General features: G+C 45.6%; 1 protein-coding gene across 1 annotated transcript in view; it reads left to right on the top strand.

Annotated features, from left to right (window-relative positions):
* Positions 1-320: 320 nt before the first annotated feature.
* The window catches only part of LOC130474894 (sodium- and chloride-dependent GABA transporter 1-like), a 48,053-nt gene continuing 26,848 nt past the window's right edge, over positions 321-21,525 (top strand). The window contains exons 1-7 of the mRNA XM_056846588.1: positions 321-552; positions 9,270-9,401; positions 10,544-10,644; positions 15,049-15,158; positions 16,302-16,434; positions 16,990-17,124; positions 18,365-18,468. Coding sequence (XP_056702566.1) covers positions 321-552; positions 9,270-9,401; positions 10,544-10,644; positions 15,049-15,158; positions 16,302-16,434; positions 16,990-17,124; positions 18,365-18,468 — 947 coding nt within the window. The remainder of the gene's footprint in view (positions 553-9,269; positions 9,402-10,543; positions 10,645-15,048; positions 15,159-16,301; positions 16,435-16,989; positions 17,125-18,364; positions 18,469-21,525) is intronic.

The raw sequence follows: 21,525 nt of genomic DNA, 5'->3' as shown, positions 1-21,525 counted from the left end.
ACTCCATGACTGAATGTAATTCAAACCTGAGTCTCTCAGACCCTCTAGCCACTACCCCACAATGGCTTTCTATTCTGGTCTCACATCTCCTGCATTCCATCTAGCTTGGCCCACAGTCACTCATACCAACCCAATTAAAATTTGATATTGAGCCTGGCTTGAGAAGTCTATCTATCCTATTTGCTGGTGTTCGACTTCTCTTTCTCCTTTCACCTTTCAGGTACTAGCAAGGAAGTTGTTCGGCCTCATCCTCCCTGCTCTTCTGGCAGTGCCGTTTTCTCCTCCCCCATGAGGTAACTGTAAACAAGGAAATGGAAACGATGGACGGTGCCTCGGTGGAGCTGAACTTGCCTACCAAGGTGAAGGAACTGGCCCTCAATGAGACAGAGGCCACTTCCCCAGAAGGAGAGGATGCCAAAAAGAAGATCAAGGAGCTTCCTGACAGAGGCACTTGGAAAGGCAAATTTGACTTCCTGCTCTCCTGCGTGGGGTATGCCATTGGCTTGGGGAATGTCTGGCGCTTCCCATATCTCTGTGGCAAGAATGGAGGAGGTGAGATTGGTAGGCTGCAGACTTGCTGTTTCTTCACACTGGAGTTCACGCAGGAGTTGAACTCTGCTTTTAGGGTGCCTGCTCCCTGATACTCCCTTGTAGGGATGTGTACCAGAAAAAAATAGGGTTTTTTAAAAATCCAGATCTCATGGAGGTCATAAGTATTGGTATTCCAGACAACTTGGGACTCCAATACTGGTTCAGTACTTGGATTCATTTGTTTGTTTGTTTTTCATGATTCTGGAATTATTTAGGTCCATTAATCTCTATGGGAAATATTTCCAGGGAACTGAAGGGGCATTTTTCCAATCAAATGGCACCAAAATTGCAGTGGAGCTGATGCTGCCTGTCCATGAAAGAACCTCCAAGTTTCAGATGAATTGAACCAAGGGGTCCAATTCTATGGGCCCCTGAACAAGGTGCCCCCAGTCAGTGTTTCCTGGGGGGAATCCAATGCTTAATTAATTAATTTTTATATATGTAGTCCACTCTCCCCAGCAAGACGGCTCAATGTGAATTACATCATTCTAAAACTTCACAATCGTATAATAGTACAATAAAACTATCAATAAAATCAAACATTAAAACCAAATATTCAAACACTTAATCATAGATGGCATATAAATCCCACAATTCTGTAAGAATTGACCAGATCATTTCAGATACATGAAGGGGGAGGGGTGGGGAGGCCAGTATTAATGGTATTCGCAGCTGTCCTCAATTGTAGGCCTGGTGGGAAAGCTCTGTCTTACAGGCCCTGCGGAACTCCCTTAGGTCCTGCAGGGCCCTGATGTTCCTTGGCAGAACATTTTTTCAAAGAATAACAAAAAACAAACATGGGCAAGCAACCACTGTCCAAAAGCCTCCCAAAGGAAACTTAACCAAGCCCAACAGAACCAATGTCACACCTGAGGATCCCAGCAGAACTTCACATCAATGTGGCAAACCTGACACATCCAATGTCAAACCAGAGAATCCAAGCCAAAGTAACTGAAGCAAGGGAAGGGAGTCCAGCCCAATAGAACCAATATCAAACCACAGAATCCCAGCAGAACCCAGGGCCACTGTGGCAGCACAAACCCAACAGAACCAATGTCAAACTGGAGAATCTCATCATAGGTTACCTGGCAAGCTTCCCCTAATGTGTGATCCCGTTTGCCTGTGAGAGCTGCCTTCCTCCCTCTCTCTCATGTTGCCCATGAAACCTACAAAAAACAAAACAAAAAACAACCAAGTTTGGTGCTTTAAAAAGCTGTGCCCCTGATATTCCTGAATATTTTAGGGAATATTTTAGGGAATATTCAGGATCGAGATATTGATATTGACCAGGATTCTCTAATGTGTATCCAGATCTGGAATACACCTGAAATACACTAAAAGGGTATTTTGGGGATAAAATTTCAGACCAGATATATCTGAGGGCACTTCCATAACCTGTTGATCACAGTGGTAAACCTGTGTATTTTAGCCATTCGGTTTTAAAGAGAGCATTATTAATCATGATTAGTCACATTTGTCAATAGACATGCTATACGCAAAACAACTTACACATTTTTAAAAATAAGCAAATGCATCAAAATGTTTTAAAACCAATTATCTGAAACCATAAAGCTGTTAGAACAATAAAACATCAAAGCCAATTAAAAGCAGCATAACAAAACAGAGACTCAGATCAATCAGTGGTCATGATGCTGCAAGGAAGAAATAGGTTTTCAGCAGCTTGGGAAATGTTGCTGGAAATATCTTCAGAACGATAGCACTGACATACCTTATGGGGCTCTTGAAAGGATAATGCCAGTGAAGCACTTTGAATAATTTGAAGAGCAAACACTAAGAATTAATATGTCTTCTGGCTGATTTCCCCAGGCAGGGCATTGCAAAAGGTAGATGCCACCATAGAAAAACCCCTACTGGGTACCTTTATCTAAGTAAATAGGGAGCCAGGCTGTGTGACCAGACCTTAAATGATGGGAAGGAACACACAGAGAAAGTGTTGCTGCCTGATTTTCCTACCCTAGACAAAATGCTGCCCTGACCTGGATGGCCCAGGCTAGCCTGATCTTGTCAGATCTCGGAAGCTAAACAGGGTCATCCCTGGCCAGTACTTGGATGGGAGACCACCAAAGAATACCAGGGTCGCTATGCAGATACAGGCAATGGCAAACCACCTCTAAATGCCCCTTGCCTTGAAAACTCTACAGGGTCGCCATAAGTCAGCTGTGACTTGACTGCAGTTTTCCTATCATTATGGCTAGAAGCAGTGCCATCCTAAGCAGAGTTACACCCTTCTAAGAGTAGAAGGCTGTAGCTGTCCTTAGGATGGCACTGTAAGTCTCTAATTTTATTCCCCCAGAAAGTGAGTGAGTGAAAGGTCTGATGGGTGAATGGGATAAGAGGCACAGAGGCTTCATCTCACCAGTACTTAAAGCTGAGGACAAAACAATGATGCTTGTATACTAATGTGAGTGTCACAGCTGAGTACTGATTCGATGCTGATTGAGATCCAGATGGTGGATGTATCATTGCCTGATTCCACATCCCCGAAACTTCTATTGGAGCAGCTTCAAGTTTGGGGACCCAAGACACAGATACAACCCCATTGATAATGCCTACATTTGTTAAGCATTCATGAAATAATTGCTTACCAACATGTTTACCAAGATGCTGAGCATATAAAATAAGGTTGCCAGATTACAATCTGGAGGTCCTACTTATTTTTAAAATAATGCTTTTAGGGCTAACCTAGCCAAGATTATTTTTCATAGAATGGGTCTTGGTTCTGCAACCTGACTTTCCCAAAATGGCTGCCAAGGAGGAGCAGAGGCAAATCACAAAATGATTGTAGCTTTCAAGCCAAGTGTCTTCCTGTAATACAAACAGCGGTTTCCACAAGCATGCTCTCCCTGAAGACACAAAGATGATTGCTCCAGGGCTCTTCTGAAGTACCTACTGCTCCACTGAGGTGGAGGAAAGCCAAACTGGTACTTTGCTTTGGGGAAGGGATGGTTTGAGGAAGAAGGATTCGAGCACCCAGGAACATACTAAGGGGTGCCATCACAGGGGCACTATGTTTGGAATCAACGTCCTATTGCATCCTCACAGCAACCCGGTGATAGTAGCTTACTCAGCATTGGCTTGTGAACTTTACAGCAGAACAGGTATTTGAATCCAGATCTTCCAAGTCCAAGACTCTGGTCTTTTATGCATGGCTATTTCACTCGCCGTCACCCCTCCAATGACTTCGGGTCTTTGTTTGGATTATGTGTGTCATTTCCGACTATCAGAGGTCGCCCTGCTCTCTTTCTTCGTCTCCCTGTGTTTTGCCCGGGTTTTCAAATTTGAGGTAAAACGCTGGGAATCGCAGGGGGAGAGCAAGGCAACCTCTGGAAGCATCATAACCTCTGATGGTAGGAAACAAAGGCTGTTACCACACTAGGTATTCCCAGCGATGTATCAAGAGTTTGGAAATGTTATAAAAAACATCGCTTTCAAAGGGTTTTTGGATGCCACGGCTAAAAAATGGTTGGAAGACGTCTTCACAGTTAAAGGGGCCAAACAAAGTGCGAACAGTATTTTTTATAACATTTTCAAACTCTTAATACATCGCTGGGAATACCTAGTGCGGTAACAGCCAAAGACTCGAAGTCGTCAGAGGGGTGACGGCGAGTGAAACAGCCGTGCATAAAAGACCTCTATGTCCATTGTACCACACTAGATTAGATTTTAGTAGGCCTTCACTTTTACAATCAAAATTATTGTGACCTTTGACACTTTGAAGATTCTGTTCCCCCTCGTATTGAGACTATAAGGTGACTATGAAAATGGAAAGACAGTTTTATAACTTCTCAAGTCTGGGAGCCTTTTTAACATTCTGTTCGATAAGTAAGCAGCCGTTGCTTCTTTAATTAATAATCATTACTGAAGTTAACATTTGCATTAGTGGTTGCTGATTTAATTTTTTACATCGGTGCTTCCATAGACCAGTTCATATTAGAGTCTTTGTTATGCTAAGCGCTGTCAATCTTCTGTCACTACTTAAAGAGTAGAGAGCACAGAACTGCGGAACTGGAAGGAATTCCAGGGCTGTAAAGCCTAACCTCGTCCATCGAGACAGGAATGATAAAATAAACAAAAAATAATTGTGTTAGGCATTCTGCCACTTTCATTGAAGAGCCCCAGAGAAGGGTCCCTGACCTTCTCAGGTATCTTTACTTTTCGCCCTTTCTCTCAGAACCGTGGCAGAACTGCCATAGGGTATCTACATGAAGCCTGCTGCTCTCTTTTGTAGCAGAGCTCCTTTTACAGTATGATAGCAGGCAGAAATGAAACAGGTACAGCTTTTCTTTCCTATAGGGATGTGTGAGAGGGGAACTAGCATCTGTTGAATGTCTGTCTGGCCATGTATCTGATTGATTGGCTATCTTGGTCATGGATGACAGCAGAAAAAAAAAGAGCTTGGCAGGAGAATGAGGAGAGGTCCTAATATCTTGCATGAACATGTACATATTGTGTTTGTGTGTGAGAAAGAAAAAACAGACACAATTTCTTCATTTTTTATTAAAACATTTCTACTCCCCACCCCTGACTTTCAGTTCATAAAAGTAATTTTCAAGGCAACTTCCCATAGGATAATAAAAAGGAACACAATTTCAATAAACAGTACATTACCATACGCTAATTCCATAAAAGAGCAAAGCAAAATGGTAGCTGTGTCTTTCAATCAAAAACTCAGGTGATTAAAGTGGATTCTGGTGCCTAAATGTCACTAAAGAAGGCACCAGTTGACAATCTCTGGGAAGAATGTTCCACAACCAGGGTGCCACCACAGAAAAGGTCTTGTTTCTGGCAGCCATCTACCTTATTTCTGAAGGCTGAGGCACTCAGAGAAGGCAAGGGACTGTGACTCAGTGGAAGAGCTTTGCTTTGCATGCAGAAGGTCCCAGGTTCAATCCCTGGCATCTCCAGTTAAAGGACCAAGTAGCAGGCAATGTGAAAGACCTCCACCTGAGACCCTGGAGAGTAGCTGCCAGTTTGAGTAAACAATACTGACCTTGATGGACTGATGGTCTGATTCAGTGTAAGGGAGCTTCATGTGTGTGTCCTCTGAAGATGATCTTAAAGATTAAGCAGGTCCATAAAGGAGCAAATGTTCCTTAGGTATAGAGGAAGGATCCAAGTCTGATATGGGAACAATGATACAGATTTCACAGGTGTGTCATAGTTTCCCTTTCCATGGCTCCAGAATGCCATGTGAGGGGCAAACTACTTTACCTCCCCAGCTAGGTAACCAGCAAACTGTTCCCTCCTCCAGGTGAATTGTGTGACTCCCCCTCATGAAACTGCACAAGGGAAAGAAGAACCACAGCTCTTTTGCTTCATTGATGCATCTGCACTACGAGATGGTTTTGAAAGAGACAGAAATGATGAGACTGAAGAGACAGGCTTCCGGCTGCTGTTAATGACAGCACATTTGTCTTGCAGGAAGATTTTATTACACGCGCAACTCAATGAAACACTCCCTAGAAATGAATTGACTCCATCGATAATTATCTAGTGAACACCGAGAACCATTCCTATTAATACCAAAGAGAGAAAAATGGATCCAATTAAAAAAAATTAACCCATACCATGCTTGAAGGCCCACACAACAACATCAGAACCAAATAAATCCAGTTTATTTCTTTTTTTCTTAATCAGCCACTAGAATAACTCTCCAAGCACCTCTGGTCATTCAGTTTTTAATCAAATTGAAAGATAAGCTGTCTGGAAAGACAGGGGAAGGAAACCACTATTTATTCAGATATTACAGAAGACTGAGATTAAGAAGAAGAAGAGTTGGTTTTTATATGCCGACTTTCTCTGTCACTTAAGGAAGAATCAAACCGGCTTACAATCACCTTCCCTTCCCCTACTGACAACAGACACCTTGTGAGGTAGGTGGGGCTGAGAGAGCTCTAAGAGATCTGTGACTAGCCCTAGATCACCCAGCTGGCTTTATGTGGAGGAGTGGGGAATCAAACCCTGTTCTGCAGAGTCCACCACTAGGGCTGTTGAAAAAAAAATTCGGTATAGTTTGGATTTGGCTGAATTCGGCCCGTCTGGATTCAGGATATGCCGAAGTCCGAACTCCCCTGCTTCGGGTCCGTGCAATTTGGCATGAATTCAAAGTTAGGGAAAAAAATTCGGCCGAATAAAGCCATTAAAAACACAACTGCGCCTTTCCGTGGCTCCAGGGGGGCATTTTTGGGGGTAGAGGTCCCAAACTTTCAGCGGAGCTTCAAAGGACCCTTCTTGCCAGACCCCCCAAGTTTTGTAAAGATTGGGTCGGGGGGGCTGAGATATGGGCCCCGAAAGGGGTCCCCCCACCCTTAATGTGCATCTCTGAGCAGATCTTGCCACCCACGCACAAATCTCCCAGCCCCGACAAACAGCTGAGCTGCGGGGAGCAAGGGCGGGGCAGGTGCGAAGAAGTTTGCAAAGCAACACAACTGCAAAGCAACACAACCATGCAAAGCAACACGTTTGCAACCATGCAAAGCAACACCTGATACCTGGGAGTTTGCAAACCATGGAAAGGGACAGAGGCAGCTAGCTATGCATAATGAGCAGGAGGGGGTGGAATTTCCCCTTTTGCATCGGACTCGAGTCGGGACCAGGCAAATGCATTCTTTAAGTCACCATTTGAAAACCAGTTTTGAGCAAGCATCAAAATAGAGACTCGAGGGGGCACACACACCCCAGGCAGAACGGGCAAAAGCCCCCTTTGGCTTCCCCCCACCCACAGAAACTGCTCCCTCCCCACACACACACAGACTCTGCTTCCCCCCCCACACACACACACAGGTGAAAAATTATAGATTAAAGCCCCCAAAGGGGTCTTACTGTGGCTGTCTTCTGTTCCATCAGGAGGGGCTGGGAGGAACGGGTAATCCAATTCTATTTAAGCACGGGAGGTTTTGCCTTGGATTTGCCGCTCTGGAGATGCATACAGGATTGGGTGATCCATTCATCCCAATAGGGAAAAGGGGAAAGCCCATATCTCGGGACCCCCTGACCCAATGTTTGCAAAACTTCGGGGGTCTCTTAAGAAGGCTCGTGTGAAGCTATGCTGAATGTTTGGGGGTTGCACCCCCAAAAATGCGCCCCCTGCAGCCACGGAAATGGAAAGGGGGGGAGGGAAAAGGGGTGGAGCCCATATCTCGGGACCCCCTGACCCAATGTTTACAAAACTTGGGGGGTCTCTTAAGAAGGCTCGTCTGAAGCTCTGCTGAAAGTTTGGGGTCTCTACCCCCAAAAATGCGCCCCCTGCAGCCACGGAAAGGAGCAAATGTGCACACCCACCCCCCACAAGGATTTCTCTCTCTTTCTCTCCCCGGCCGGGCCGCGCAGCAGCTGATTCCTCCAGTACTCAATCCTGACTGATTGGCCAGAAGAAGACCCAGCTTGGCCACCGATTGCCCGGGGGAGAATGCTGCTTACTGACGGTTATGCTGCTGCACCCCGAATTTGCCGAATTTATTTGTGAACTCCCGAACTCGCTGAATTCGGCTCCCCCGTTTTCCCGCCATTTTTGAGTTCGGTTCGTCCTGAACTAAAAACCGTTGAATCAGGGGAAATGCGGCTGTTTTTTGGTTTGGGCCGAACCGAATCGACAGCCCTATCCACCACTTCTACCCACCACCCTCAACCACTACACCACACTGGCTCAAGCTGAGGTTGGGCAGAAAAGTATGTTGCTATAATTATACCTGTCCCTTGGTCACCTTTCCTTCCTTGTACATAGGTCTTCATTCAAAACTTCCTGGTTTGATCTCACTCCAGTTCACCATGAAGTCTGAATTGCAGGAACTTTGGTGAACTGGACTTTATTTATCACCTATGGACACCAGAGTTAAAACTGGGATTCTAAAACTCTGTTTAGGATCTCGGTTTGGAGGGGAATAAACAAACTCCTATTTACTGAAGTGTCTGCTTTGAGAAATCACAGCAAATTGGTCAAGGCCGCAAAGGTAAACCAATCTCTGTATATGAAGGGACGGCAGTGCGCAGCCGTGGCAGCAAGCCATGTTCGTGCCCAATGTTCATCCCCAATGTTGGTTTAAATGGTTTGTTGTGATATCTGAGTTCAGCCCTAGATTTCAGCAGAACACAGAGAGATGGAGATTTGAGGGGAGGGGGGAAATAAGATATTTTGCACTTTATGTTTTATAATTGGAAAGGTCTGTTATAAAGCTACACTAATGCCATTTATGCTTGGTAATTAGCAGCGTGTTCCAGACTGAATTGCCCTGCATATTTTTTTGACTTTTTCACACTGAACTGTCATTCAGGAAGTGACTGCAAAGCTGGCACATTCCGGCTTTGCATTTCTTAAGAGCCCCTTTAATGCGATCTTTTGTATTTGCTGCACCCCAATGGCGAAGAATTCCCTCAAGGAACTATGCAAAATGACAGCCGCGCATTAGCTATGCACACGGTGGTTGCTAATGGCTATGCAAACAGGAACAACGGAGCAGGCGAGTGGGGGGGAATTTCTCCTTTTGCATCGGGACCGTGAATAAGCATTTTAAAGGTTGCGTTTAAAAAAACAGCTTTGAGCAAGCATCAAAAGTGACCTGCATAAATGGCCTAACCGTTTTGGGAAGTTGGGCAAGCAATAGTGAATGCAGAAGCAGTGGGCAGCTCTTTGACCTACATCCCTCCATCTTTTCCCACAGGTGCCTTCTTAATTCCCTATTTTCTTACACTGGTGTTTGCTGGGATTCCCCTTTTCCTGCTGGAGACTGCACTTGGACAGTACACCTCTGTTGGTGGACTCGGTGTCTGGAAACTCGCACCTATGTTTAAAGGTAACGTGAATCTGTTAAAGACACACCAGTGGGTGGGTGTTTGGGTAGATAGCCGGCTTTTATGTCCTTGTATGCATCAACAGAGGCATAACATCCAAATCGCAAGATGTCATAGTTCCGCTGTACACTGCATTGGTCAGGCCGCACCTGGAGTATTGTGTGCAGTTCTGGAGGCCCCACTTCAAAAAGGATGAGGACAGAATCGAGCAGGTGCAGAGGAGAGCGACGAGGATGATCAGGGGCCTGGAGACCAAGCCCTATGAGGAAAGGGTGAGGGAGTTGGGAATGTTTAGTCTGGCGAAGAGGAGGTTGAGGGGGGACACAATTGCTCTCTTTAAGTATTTGAATGGGTATCACTTAGAGGAGGGCAGGGAGCTGTTCCTGTTGGCAGCAGAGGATAGGACTCCCAATAATGGGTTTAAATTGCGGGCGGAAAGGTACCGACCGGCTGGATAGTAGGAAAATTTTTTTTAGAGTAAGAGTTGTTCGACAGTGGAATCAGCTACCTAGGGAGGTGGTGAGCTCCCCCTCACGGGCAGTCTTTAAGCAGAGGCTGGACAAGCATTAGTCAGGGATCCTCTAGGCTGATCCCACATTGAACAGGGGGTTGGACTAGATGGCTTGTATGACTCCTTCCAACTCTATGGTTCTTTGATTCTATGATTCTATGATGGAGCCCTAGAATTATCGCGCTCAGTCCAGGCATAATGCAAAACCCTGTTCATTGTGGTTTGTTTATGAAACCAGGGTCAGCTCAAAGATGATTACTATAGTTCTGGTTTGTCTCAATAATTGCCAGTTTCATTATCCCCCACAGGTACTGGACCTCATTGTGCCAAGAGGGACACCAGGGGAAATTAAGCCAGGAAGTTCATAGTCAATAAACCAACCTGAAACTTTGTTTTGACTTGTCCTAGTGAATGGGTGTTAGTGGAGTGGATGATCAAATTAAACATAGTTGCATGATAATAGGGGTTGCCAACCACCAGGTGGGACCTGGAGTTCTCCCAGAATCAATAATGATCTCCAGGTTACAGACATTAGTTTCCACTCCTTCCCCTCCCCAAACGCTTCCCTCCTGGTACAAGCTGGTGTGAACTGGCTTGATGTTTTCTGAACATCCTGCGTTTCTTGTCTTTTAGGAGTGGGGCTGGCTGCTGTGGTTCTTGCCTTCTGGTTGAATATCTATTACATTGTCATTATTGCCTGGGCCCTGTATTATCTTTTCTACTCTTTCACGACGGTGAGTGAAAGAAAATCACATTGCTGTCATCCAACTAATTCCACTTCTGCAAAATGAGTGTTTTTATATTAGTATTGATAACAGAGATAATAGCAAGCAAATGTGGTGTAGTGGTTAGACCATCATACAGGGATCTGGGATACCCAGCTTCGAATCCTCCCACTCCGCCATGGAAGCTTGCTGGGGGACCTTGGAATAGTTGCTCTCTCTCAACGTATCCTGCCTCACAGATAGGGTTACCATTTGCCTGCTCATGGCAGGAGATCACCAGGTGATTGTGGCCAATGCCCTCCAGTGCTTACCTGGTTGGCAGGTGGAAACTGGCCACCCAAAGGGGGAGGGGGCACAGTTGTCGTCCCTGAGTGACGATGCAACTTCCAGGACAACCCAGTGGTGACAGCACTGCACTGAGCCAGCATGGTGTAGTGGTTAAGAGAGGTGGTTTGGAGCGGTGGACTCTAATCTGGAGAACCAGGTTTGATTCCTTACTCCTCCACATGAGCGGCGGATGCTAATCTGATGAACCAGGTTGGTTTCCCCACTCCTCCACATGAAGCCTGCAGGGTGATCTTGGGCTAGTCACAGCTGTCTCGGTTCCACCTACCTCACAGAGTGTCTGTTGTGGGGAAGGGAAGGTGATTGTGAGCCGGTTTGAGTCTCCCTTAAATGGTAGAGAAAGTCAGCATATAAAAACCAACTCTTCTTCTTCTTCCTCTTCCTCTTCCTCTTCTTCCTCTTCTTCTTCTTCTTCTTCTTCTTCTGGGCCATGCGAGAAGATGTGTCATTGTTTAGGATGACACTATCAATGAACTTCATGGTTGACTTGAGATTTGAACCCAGACCTGGTCCTATGAACACTGTGTGAGTCTATATACTTTTCACTTGGTTTAATTTGACCGAAGGTGCAACAAGGTGGTGCTACAGAACATGCACTTTGGAATATACATTATTATTTATTGATTCCCTGGGTTTCTAGATCACATTTGTATTTACAATATTTAAAGGAGATTACAAATTAAAAAACAAACAAAACCCGTCATAGTAAAACAATCAATAATAGCAATTGATAAAAAGCTCCTATTGGGCATATATCATTTGCAGTGCTGTGTTTAAAGACACCTGAGGGAAAAGGAGAGAAAGAACATGAGCACCCCCTGAAGAGGGGGTGGAGAAGGAGGAGGAGGTGGCAACTGAGGCTGCCACACCCAAAATCCATCACCTGATGGCTGCACCTTACCTTGCCTTCTCATAGAACCAGCCTTGCACATTTCTTTCTTCCGATAACCTAATGCACATCTGTAATGAGATTTTGGGAATGGATGCAAGGATGTATTACTTATTTGACAAATAAACTGGTTAAAAGACAGATGATTAACAAGCTGGAATCACTTAAGAAGTGGAGAGTCCTAGTGATGTTTCTTTTCAACAATGAGGACTAGAAGCATGTATCTTTTAAACAAAGACCATGTAGAGTCTTGGACTATTAGTAAGCGATGGAAGCTGTTGGCAGGGGTTAACCTCATGGACTTTAAATGCCTTTCTCCTTGAACTGGGTTTTTTCCCACCAGGGCTGTTCTGCCTGTAATACATTTCATCACAGCAAAGCCTTTCTTATCAGTATAAGTCACCTTTAATCGACCTGTCTCAGCAGACATAAAGGAATCTGTTTCCATTGTTCCCGTGGGAATAATTTCATTTGATTTAGACACAGCTGCTCAGGGGTGGTATGTGTACCTTGCTTATGTCCACGCTGAATTGTTGTTGGGATGTATTCCCAAGCACCAACTAAAGCTCTCGCCCATATGTTCTCTTTCTGAACCACATGCCTATAAACCTCCCATGTAACACCTGTATCTGCTGTTGCTCTTTCTGAAAAATCAATCCAGTCGCTTGTATAGGTTTCATTTTGGTTACTCTGATTCTTGCACAGAACTTCAGAGCAGGCCTTTTGCTCTCTGTTGAGCTCAGGATGGATGGGGACCAAGAATATAATAAAGAAACTCCAGAAAAGTGCTTTATGACAGCGTTGCAGTGGTTAAGAGCGGTGGTTAAGAGCAGTGGAGTCTGATCTGGAGAACTAGGTTTGATCCCCCGCTCCTCCACATGAGCGGCGGAGGCTAATCTGGTGAACTGGATTTGTTTCCCCACTCCTACACACAAAGCCAGCTGGGTGACCTTCGGCTAGTCACAGTTCTCTTAGAGCTCTCTCAGCACCACCCACCTCACAGGGTGTCTGTTGTGTGTAGGGGAAGAGAAGGTGATTGTAAGCTGGTTTGATTCTCCCTTAAGTGGCAGAGAAAGTCGGTATATAAAAACCAACTTCTTCTTTTTCTTCTTCTTTTTCTTCTTTTTCTTCTTTTTCTTCTTTTTCTTCTTTTTCTTCTTCTTTTTCTTCTTCTTCTTCTTCTTCTTCTTCTTCTTCTTCTTCTTCTTCTTCTTCTTCTTCTTCTACCACATTCAGCATTGCAAGAGGCACAATAGTTTCAGTTGCTCTTTCATCTGAAGGACGCAGGAAGAGTCTAAATTTTCCCCTTGGAATTCCAGATAATTTTCATAAAGAGAGAGGCTTAGATCCTGCCTAAAATTTCCACGGACAAAAGAATTTCTGTTTGCGACCTTCCCGCTTACCCTTCCTGCTGCAACCCCAAATGCCCTACGTGCTATAGAGAAGGGACCCCAAAGATAGCTTGGAGGAGTTGGCGGTCTGCTCTGGTGCACAGTAAGCAGCTAAAATCACCCCTTCCTTTCGTGGATGTGGCAACTTTAGGCAGGATCCAACCTACATCTCTTAGTACAAAATTTTGTTACTTTTGTTGTGCCATCCTCAAAAATCACTAGGAACTAGTAATACGGGAGGTTGGAGTGGAGGGTTACCTATTAAATCTGCATCAGGAGACAGCAAAGCAGTTAAATAAGAGGAAGAGGAAGAAGAAGAAGAGTTGGTTTTTTTTATGCCGACTTTCTCTACCACTTAAGGCAGAATCACCTTCCCCCTCCCCAGAACAGACACCCTGTGAGGTAGGTGGGGCTGAGAGGTCACCCAGCTGGCTTCATGTGAAGGAGTGGAGAAACAAATCCAGTTCACCAGATTAGCCTCCTCTGCTCATGTGGAGGAGTGGGGAATCAAACCCGGTTCTCCAGATTAGAGTCAACCGCTCCAAACCACCACTCTTAACCACTACACCATGCTGGTCTTTTATGTGACCACCTGGTTACTTTGAACTGTGAGGTTCTGAGCCTTCTCCTAGAGCCTTCTCTAGGATTTTGGGGCGTGGGAACCCTTAACCATAGTGGCAAAAAGCCGCATTCTGAAAGCTGCAAGGCCCCTGCATCTTTTTTTACCATACACGTGCCATCTGAAGAACGAAAGCAGTCCAGGAAAGCTTATGCTTGCATAAAATTTTGTTAAGTCTTTCAGGTCCCCCTAGACTCCTGCTTATTTTTCCTGCAACAGACAAATGCAGCTACCCCTCCAGAATTTTAACAGCTGCGTGAACACAGCATTGACTCGAATATGGACATGCATGTTGTACAGCCAGGGAGAAAAATTGTGCAGTGGAAACTGAGTTTTGTGCATTTAGGCACTCGGGCTTGAGGTTGTTACTTAAAAATAAACAGATGAGAAAAAGAACTACAAAAGAAATACAAAAAGGGTGAATACTTCTTTTGTGTCACGTTGCTTTCCTTCCATTGATCCACCCTGTCTTCCCTTCTCTAACCTTCCCTTCTTTTCTCTTTCATGTTCTTAGGGTTGCCAACCTCCAGGTACTAGCTGGAGATCTCCTGCTATCGCAACTGATCTCCAGCTAATAGAGATCAGTTCCCCTGGAGGAAATGGCCACTTTGGCAATTGGCCGCATGATGATGGGGAGGGAATAAATGGCTGTGGTTGTGAGCAGGCAAGGCGCCGTGCTTGAGGAGTAAGCCCCATTGGGAGCCAGGGTAATGGTTAAGAGCGGTGGACTCTAACCTGGTGAACCAGGTTTGTTTTCCCTGATCCTCCACATGAAGCCTGTGGGGCGATAGGGTTGCCAACCTCCAGATACTAGCTGGAGATCTCCTGCTATCACTACTGCTCTCCAGCCGATAAGAGATAATTTCATCTGGAGAAAATGGCTGCTTTGGCAATTGGACTCTATGGCATTGAAGCCCCTCCCCTCCCCAAACCCCGCCCTCCTCAGGCTCCTCCCCAAAAACCTCCCGCCGGTGGCAAAGAGGGACCTGGCAACCCTACCTATTCTGTTATTCTATCCTTCCTTTTAGTTTGGAAAAGTTCCAGTGGGGTGCGGGGTGAGGGGGGAATGAAACAGGTTGTGCGGGGTGTGGGGGCCTTGGAATAAAGAAGTGGAAATTCAGCAGGTGAAGCTGAGCTTGACCCTCCATACTTGTCCCCCTCTTCTCTAGAACCTGCCGTGGCAGAGCTGCAACAATAAATGGAACACAGAAAAATGCTTTTCCAACTTCTCCTTGACTGACACCAGCAACCTGACCAGCGCTGTGACCGAGTTCTGGGAGTACGTCCCCCGCCTCAGTCAGGTTTTCACTATCCTTGGGATTGTCTCAGTGCAGGGGCTGAGGTGGTGGTGGCGGGAGGGAGGAGGGAGAAGACAGCATGTCCACCTCGTTTTTCATATATGTGTATACGCAAACCATATACTTCACTATTGCTCTGCACCGCCGTAGGGAAAACGCTTAGGGATAAACTCTAAGCAGGTCTGTACAGAAGTAAGGCCCATTTTGTTTAAAGGGGCTTGGTGGTGGTGGAAAGCGCTGTCAATAGGGTTGCCAGGTCCCTCTTCGCCACCGGTGGGAGATTTTTGGGGTGGAGCCTGAGGAGGGATACATTTGGACTCTATGGCATTGACGTCCCTCCCCTCTCCAAATCCTGCCCTCTTTAGGCTCTGCCCCAAAACCCCCCACCGGTGGCAAAGAGGGACCTGGCAACCCTAGTTACTAGAAGCCTTTCTGCCTAGGGTTGCCAACCTCCAGCTAGCTGGAGATCTGCTATTACAACTGATCTCCAGCCAACAGAGATCAGTTCACCTGGAGAAAATGGCCGCTTAGGCAATTGCACAGCCTTCAATTTGCAAGATCTGAGCAAGGCTGTCAAAGATAGGACATTTTGGAGGACTTTCATTCATAGGGTCGCCATGAGTCGGAAGCGACTTGACGGCACTTAACACACACACACAGGCAATTGAAATCCCTCCCCTCCCCAAACCCCATCCTCCTCAGACTCCACCCCAAAAACCTCCCACCTGTGGTGAAGAGGGACCTGGCAACCCTATTTCTGCCCCTTCTATTGGGCTTTACATATCCTAAGGCTGCGTTGAAGATTGCTGCTTCTGTGTCTTTGTTCCTTTCTTTTTGGCATCCCCTTTTGATAATGGAAAGTGTCATCCAGTCACAACTGACTTATGGCGACCCTGTAGGGGTTTCAAGGTTAGAGAACAAACAGAGATGCCTGGCTCTGCATGTCAACCTGGGACTTCCTTGGTGGCCTCCCATCCAAATACTAACCAGGGCCGACCCTGCTTAGCTTGCACGATCTGATAAGGCTGGGCTAGCCTGGGCCATCTATGGCATTTTAAAATATTCAGCCTCAGTGGATCTCAGTTCTGATTTCCTTTTCTCTCCCCCCCCCCCCACTTTCTCAGGAGAAATATGCATCAGATCTCCGGAGGTTTGGGAGAGCCGGGTAATATTCGCTGGCCCTTGGCAGGCACGCTTGCGTTATCATGGGTTCTGGTATATTTTTCCATCTGGAAGGGTGTTGAGTGGACTGGAAAGGTACTTTATGTGAACTACATTCTTCAATTATATCTTTGAGTGCTCTAGTCATTCGGTAGTTTTTTTTGCCTGAGTGCCTATAATTAGGGCTTCTACATTTCAAGGCAGAATTGTGGTGCATGGTATACAATTTTTGATATGTATATACTTTTTAGCTTTCACAATAGCAAACGTTGTCACACTTTCCCTTGCTGGGAAAGTTGCTGGGAAAGTTTTCTTTCCTCAACCAAACAAGGGGATTTAAACCTAACCAACCTTCCTTGGGCTTTTTGAGGCTTCAATGTGCAGTTATTTAAACGCTTGTTTAGGAGTTTCGGCGCAATATATATTTTAAGGCTCAAAGTTTGACTGAAAGGGTGCTGTTGCTGTTGACTAAGCCTGAAACAATCTGATGAACTGTTGAAATTTCGGGTATCCTATTTTAACAGTGAAATTTGCTGCTTCTGAACATAAATAGAGAAAATCCACCATCAGAATTCCTTGTGGGGGGTACACATTTGTTTCAGTTCTATGTTTTAACTAACAACTTCCAAATTCTTTCCCTCTCTCATGTAGGTGGTGTACTTCTCAGCCACCTACCCTTACTTCATGCTGTTTATTCTGTTCTTTCGCGGGGTCACCTTGCCAGGAGCCAAGGAAGGAATCCTCTTTTACATTACTCCCGATTTTAGCAAACTTTCTCAGTCTGAGGTTTGTATTCCCTTCTGATTCTCTGCAACAGTGGCACTAATTCAGGCTGCAGACAGCCTCTTGTCCTGGCAAGTACTAAAATTCAAGCCAGAAATGCTGCATCTTCTTCCATACCGATATCTGTGGACGAAGCAGTTTTGTTTGAATCCTTCATTGCTGACATCTTCCTGATGGTTGCTACAGAAATTGAACAGGGAGCTCTTCTGGATCAGGCATGGGCTCTTTGTGCTGCCATGTCTGCTGGTCGAGTAGAACTACAGGAAGAATCCCGCTGTGGCTCAGTGGTAGAGCACCTGCTTGGCATGCAGAAGGTCCCAGGTTCAATCCCCAGCACCTCCAGTTAAAGGGACCAGGCAAGTAGCTGATGTGAAAGACCTCTGCCTGAGACCCTGGAGAGCCGCTGCTGGTATGAGTAGACAATACTGACTTTGATGGACCAAGGGTCTGATTTAGTATAAGGTAGCTTCATGTGTTCACAGTGGCCTGTACCCTACCACTGCACTCAGCAGAGGTCGAATCTTTCCTCTCTCCTAAGGAGCCTTCACCCAACTGCAAAGGCATTTGCCACTTCCTGAGGAAGAAGTAGGGTTGCCAACCTCCAGGTACTAGCTGGAGATTTCCTGCTATTACAACTGATCTCCAGTTGATAGAGATCAGTTCACCTGGAGAAAATGGCCACTTTGGTAATTGGACTCTATGGTGTTGAAGTCCCTCCCCTCCCCAAACCCCACCCTCTTCAGGCTCTGCCCCTAAAACCTCCCACCAGTGCCTGGCAACCCTAGGAAGAAGGCTTGTTAGGATGAAGTAAGGCTTCAAACTTTGATGAGTGGAGGGTACCGGCCAATGTCCCAGACTCCTCCTTATTCTGGGAGTCAGATGATCCCATGGAACCAATCAGGTGTCTTACATAAGAATATCAGATCTGTTGCTTGCCTTCAGTCTTGGCTACCTGCTGCTGAAGGAAGCTACTATAATATCCCTCTGCAATGTCAGACTGTTAAGTCATTGGCCTGGTCAGAGTACTTGTCTGTTCTTTGGCCAAAGATCTTGACTTTTTTACTCTTATGTATCAAGTTTGCCTTGCTGTTGAGACCACCCTTTAGTTATTTTGGTGTGCAGTCACACTTCTCCATATGCCTCAACAACCAAATAGGGTGGACCACTCCCAGATCACACACGGAACATTTAAAAGTCTCTGACTCAATAGACTATGGTAAGTCAACATTCGTTTCCCTCACAGGTCTGGATGGATGCCGCCACGCAGATCTTTTTCTCCTATGGTTTAGGACTGGGGTCTCTGATTGCCTTGGGAAGCTATAACACCTTTCACAACAACGTCTACAGGTTTGTAGTGTGTGCCTACATGTTCTCCAGTAATGGTAGGTAGGACTTATATAGTGCTTTAGAGCAGTGGTGTTGAACCCATTTGTTATGAGGGCCAGAGATGACATAAATGTCACTTTGTCAGGCTGAGCCATGTGTACCATAAAATTTTAATGCCAGATACTAGAGATACAAGCTTTATAGAAGACACAGGCAAAGCCAGTTAATGATATTACTTTTTACTTTATTTTTTACTTAAAACACAAACATGCTTAACACAGTAACTCTTTTACAGTATTTTCTTTTATTTAACAGTCTTTTATCATTGACACCGTGGGACGGGGGATGGGGAGGCTAACTCGGCTGGCAAGCCCACAGTGGGCTCGCCAGCCCAGATTGGGAATGGGGGGTGGGTGACTGTCTTGGTGGGCTCGCAGGCCAGATAAGAGCTCTCAAGGGGCCGGATCCGGCCCCTGGGCCATATGTGTGACACCCTTGCTTTAGAGGGTTCAAAGCACTTCACACACACAGGCGAAACTGGATCTTGATGCTTCCTGATCTGTAGACTTAGGGCCAATCTGCAGGTCAAAAAGGCCTCGCTTTTGTTGGAGGGCGACATGAGGACTTTGCATCAGAGTTTCCCTCCCACAGCCTTGTGCCTCCCAAATGCATTCATAGAATCATAGAATCACAGAGTTGGAAGGGGCCACACAGGCCATCTAGTCCAACCCACTGCTCAATGCAGATCAGCCTAGAGCATCCCTGACAAGTGTTTGTCCAGCCTCTGCTGAAAGACTGCCAGTGAGGGCACCTCCCTAGGTAGCTGATTCCACTGTCGAACAGCTCTTACTGTAAAAAAAAAAAAAAATCCTAATATCCAGCTGGCACCTTTCCACCCTTAATTTAAACCCATTATTGTGAGTCCTATCTTCTGCTGCCACAGGAACAGCTCCCTGCCCTCCTCTAAGTGACAGCCCTTCAGATACTTCAAGAGAGCAATCATGTCCGCCCTCAGCCTCCTCTTCTCCAGACTAAACATTCCAGACTAAACATTCATGTCCTTTTCTGCTTACTGCCGGTGCACATGGGCAGAAGACACCTTCCCTCCATGGTGTTCTCTCCTGCTTAAAATTCCCTGTGGAGCCGCCATTGGTTCTGTTGCATAACCTCCATGCACCCACCTAAGTAACATGACTTTGCAAATGGATCCCATGGGGTAATCAGGTTGCTGCTGGGCAATCTGAAGAAACAAAAGGTGGTATGTGTTGGGGAGGAGGTTGAAGTCCCTTCTCCCCATGTGTTGTGGTCCCAAGGAGAAAAGGGCTGGAATGAATCTGGGAGGCACAAAACTCCCACTCAACAGCTGATGCGAATTCCTCATATCATCCACCAAGGAATATGAAGACTTTGTAATATGTAGATCGCCCCTCTGCCACCACTCTATACCGACTAGCTGGAACGTTTGGCTCTGAATCACTTGGAATTCAAGACATAGAGGAAAATAGTAGATTTCTAAAACGTTTTGTGTGCTAAGGGTAAAAATTCAGTCTCCACCATCCTTAAGCATGAGATGTCTTATTGGCAAACTGAAGGGAGAGGAGCAGAGGGTCATGGATCTACCCAACAGCAGAAGAGGCTCTCTTCGCCATTGAAAAAGAAGGGCCTTTTCTCACACTGGCAATTAGGGTGCCATAAACAATACACGCAGTAGATTGCTTTATGAGAAACTGCCCTAAGCAGTCAGGGCTTTGAAATCTGTCCTCATTATTATGGTGTTTCAGCAGCCGTGTCGGGTTTCTTGCTTCTCCAACAGTTTTTAATCTGTCGTGGTTTCCTATCTGTTGAGCACTCCAAACTTCTCCAGAATTTTCTCTGCCTAATCTTTTTTTTTTTTTGTGAATAGCATTTTCCTTGGGGGGCCACCGAGCACTGTGATGTTCCTTTGGAAATGCTTTTTTGCTGCCTCCTGCTTTTTCATAAGTGTGATGCGTCCCCGGAGAGAGCCAGAGAGGCTTTAAACATTCACAAGGAAAACCTCTTAAATGCCTTCCTGTTCTTAATCCATTAACAAGTAACGTGGGCCTTGCTTGTGAACCTCAAGCTTCATTTAAGGCTCTTCCGGTGCAATCCTAAGTAGAGTTACACCCTTCTAAGTCCATTTGAGCCAGTGGGACTAGGAAGGGGGTAACGGAATTCAGGATTGCTCTGTTAATCCAACCACGGGGAAGCAATTTCTGGTGACAACTGGTTCTGCTGCATGAACATTTGAATCAAACCTATATTTTTGCTCTCATTTCCCCTGCTGTCTTACTCCTGCAAGGTCATGACCCTCTTCTTTTCTCTCTTTTATCCATATCCCAAAATAACAAAACATTTTTCATGATATGAAGATTTTTTTTAAGGGAGGGAAACTCTCTTATGCCAAGTCAGACTATTGACTAGTCAGCATTGCCTTTTCAAATTGGCAGTGGCTCATCGACGCCTCTGGCAAAGGGGAGTCTTTCCCAGCACCTACAACCTGAGTTTGTCGAAGAGATCCTTCCTCTCTTAGAACACTCGAACTCAGGGCTGCACACTAAAATTTATTTGCAGTAGACTCAGGGCAGACAAAAAGAAGACAAAAAAAATGTTTGGGGCTGTATAGCTTGGAAAGAAGGCGGTTAAAGGGAGACATGATAGAGGTCTATAAAATTATGTATGGTACATAATTCTAGAATGCGGGGTCATCTGCTGAATAAAATTATGTATGGTACATAATACTAGAACGCGGGGTCATCTGCTGAAACTGGAGGGTTAGAGATTGAAAACTGATAAAAGGAAGTATTTCTTCACACAACACATACTTAAAATGTGGAATTCCCTGCCCCAGGATGTGGTGATGGCTGCCAACTTGGAAGGCTTTAAGAAGGGAGTGGACATGTTCATGGAGGAGAGGGCTATTCATGGCTGCTAGTAAAAATGGATACTAGTCATGATGCATACCTATTCTCTCCATGATCAGAGGAGCATGCCTAATATACCAGTGGTTGGCCACTGTGTGAACAGAGTGCTGGACTTGATGGATTTTGGTCTGATCCA

The sequence above is a fragment of the Euleptes europaea genome, chromosome 3 (assembly GCF_029931775.1).
Source record: "Euleptes europaea isolate rEulEur1 chromosome 3, rEulEur1.hap1, whole genome shotgun sequence".
Taxonomy (NCBI): Eukaryota; Metazoa; Chordata; class Lepidosauria; order Squamata; family Sphaerodactylidae; genus Euleptes; species Euleptes europaea.
Note: the sequence above shows the minus strand (reverse complement) of the source record. Positions and strands in the feature narration are given on the sequence as shown.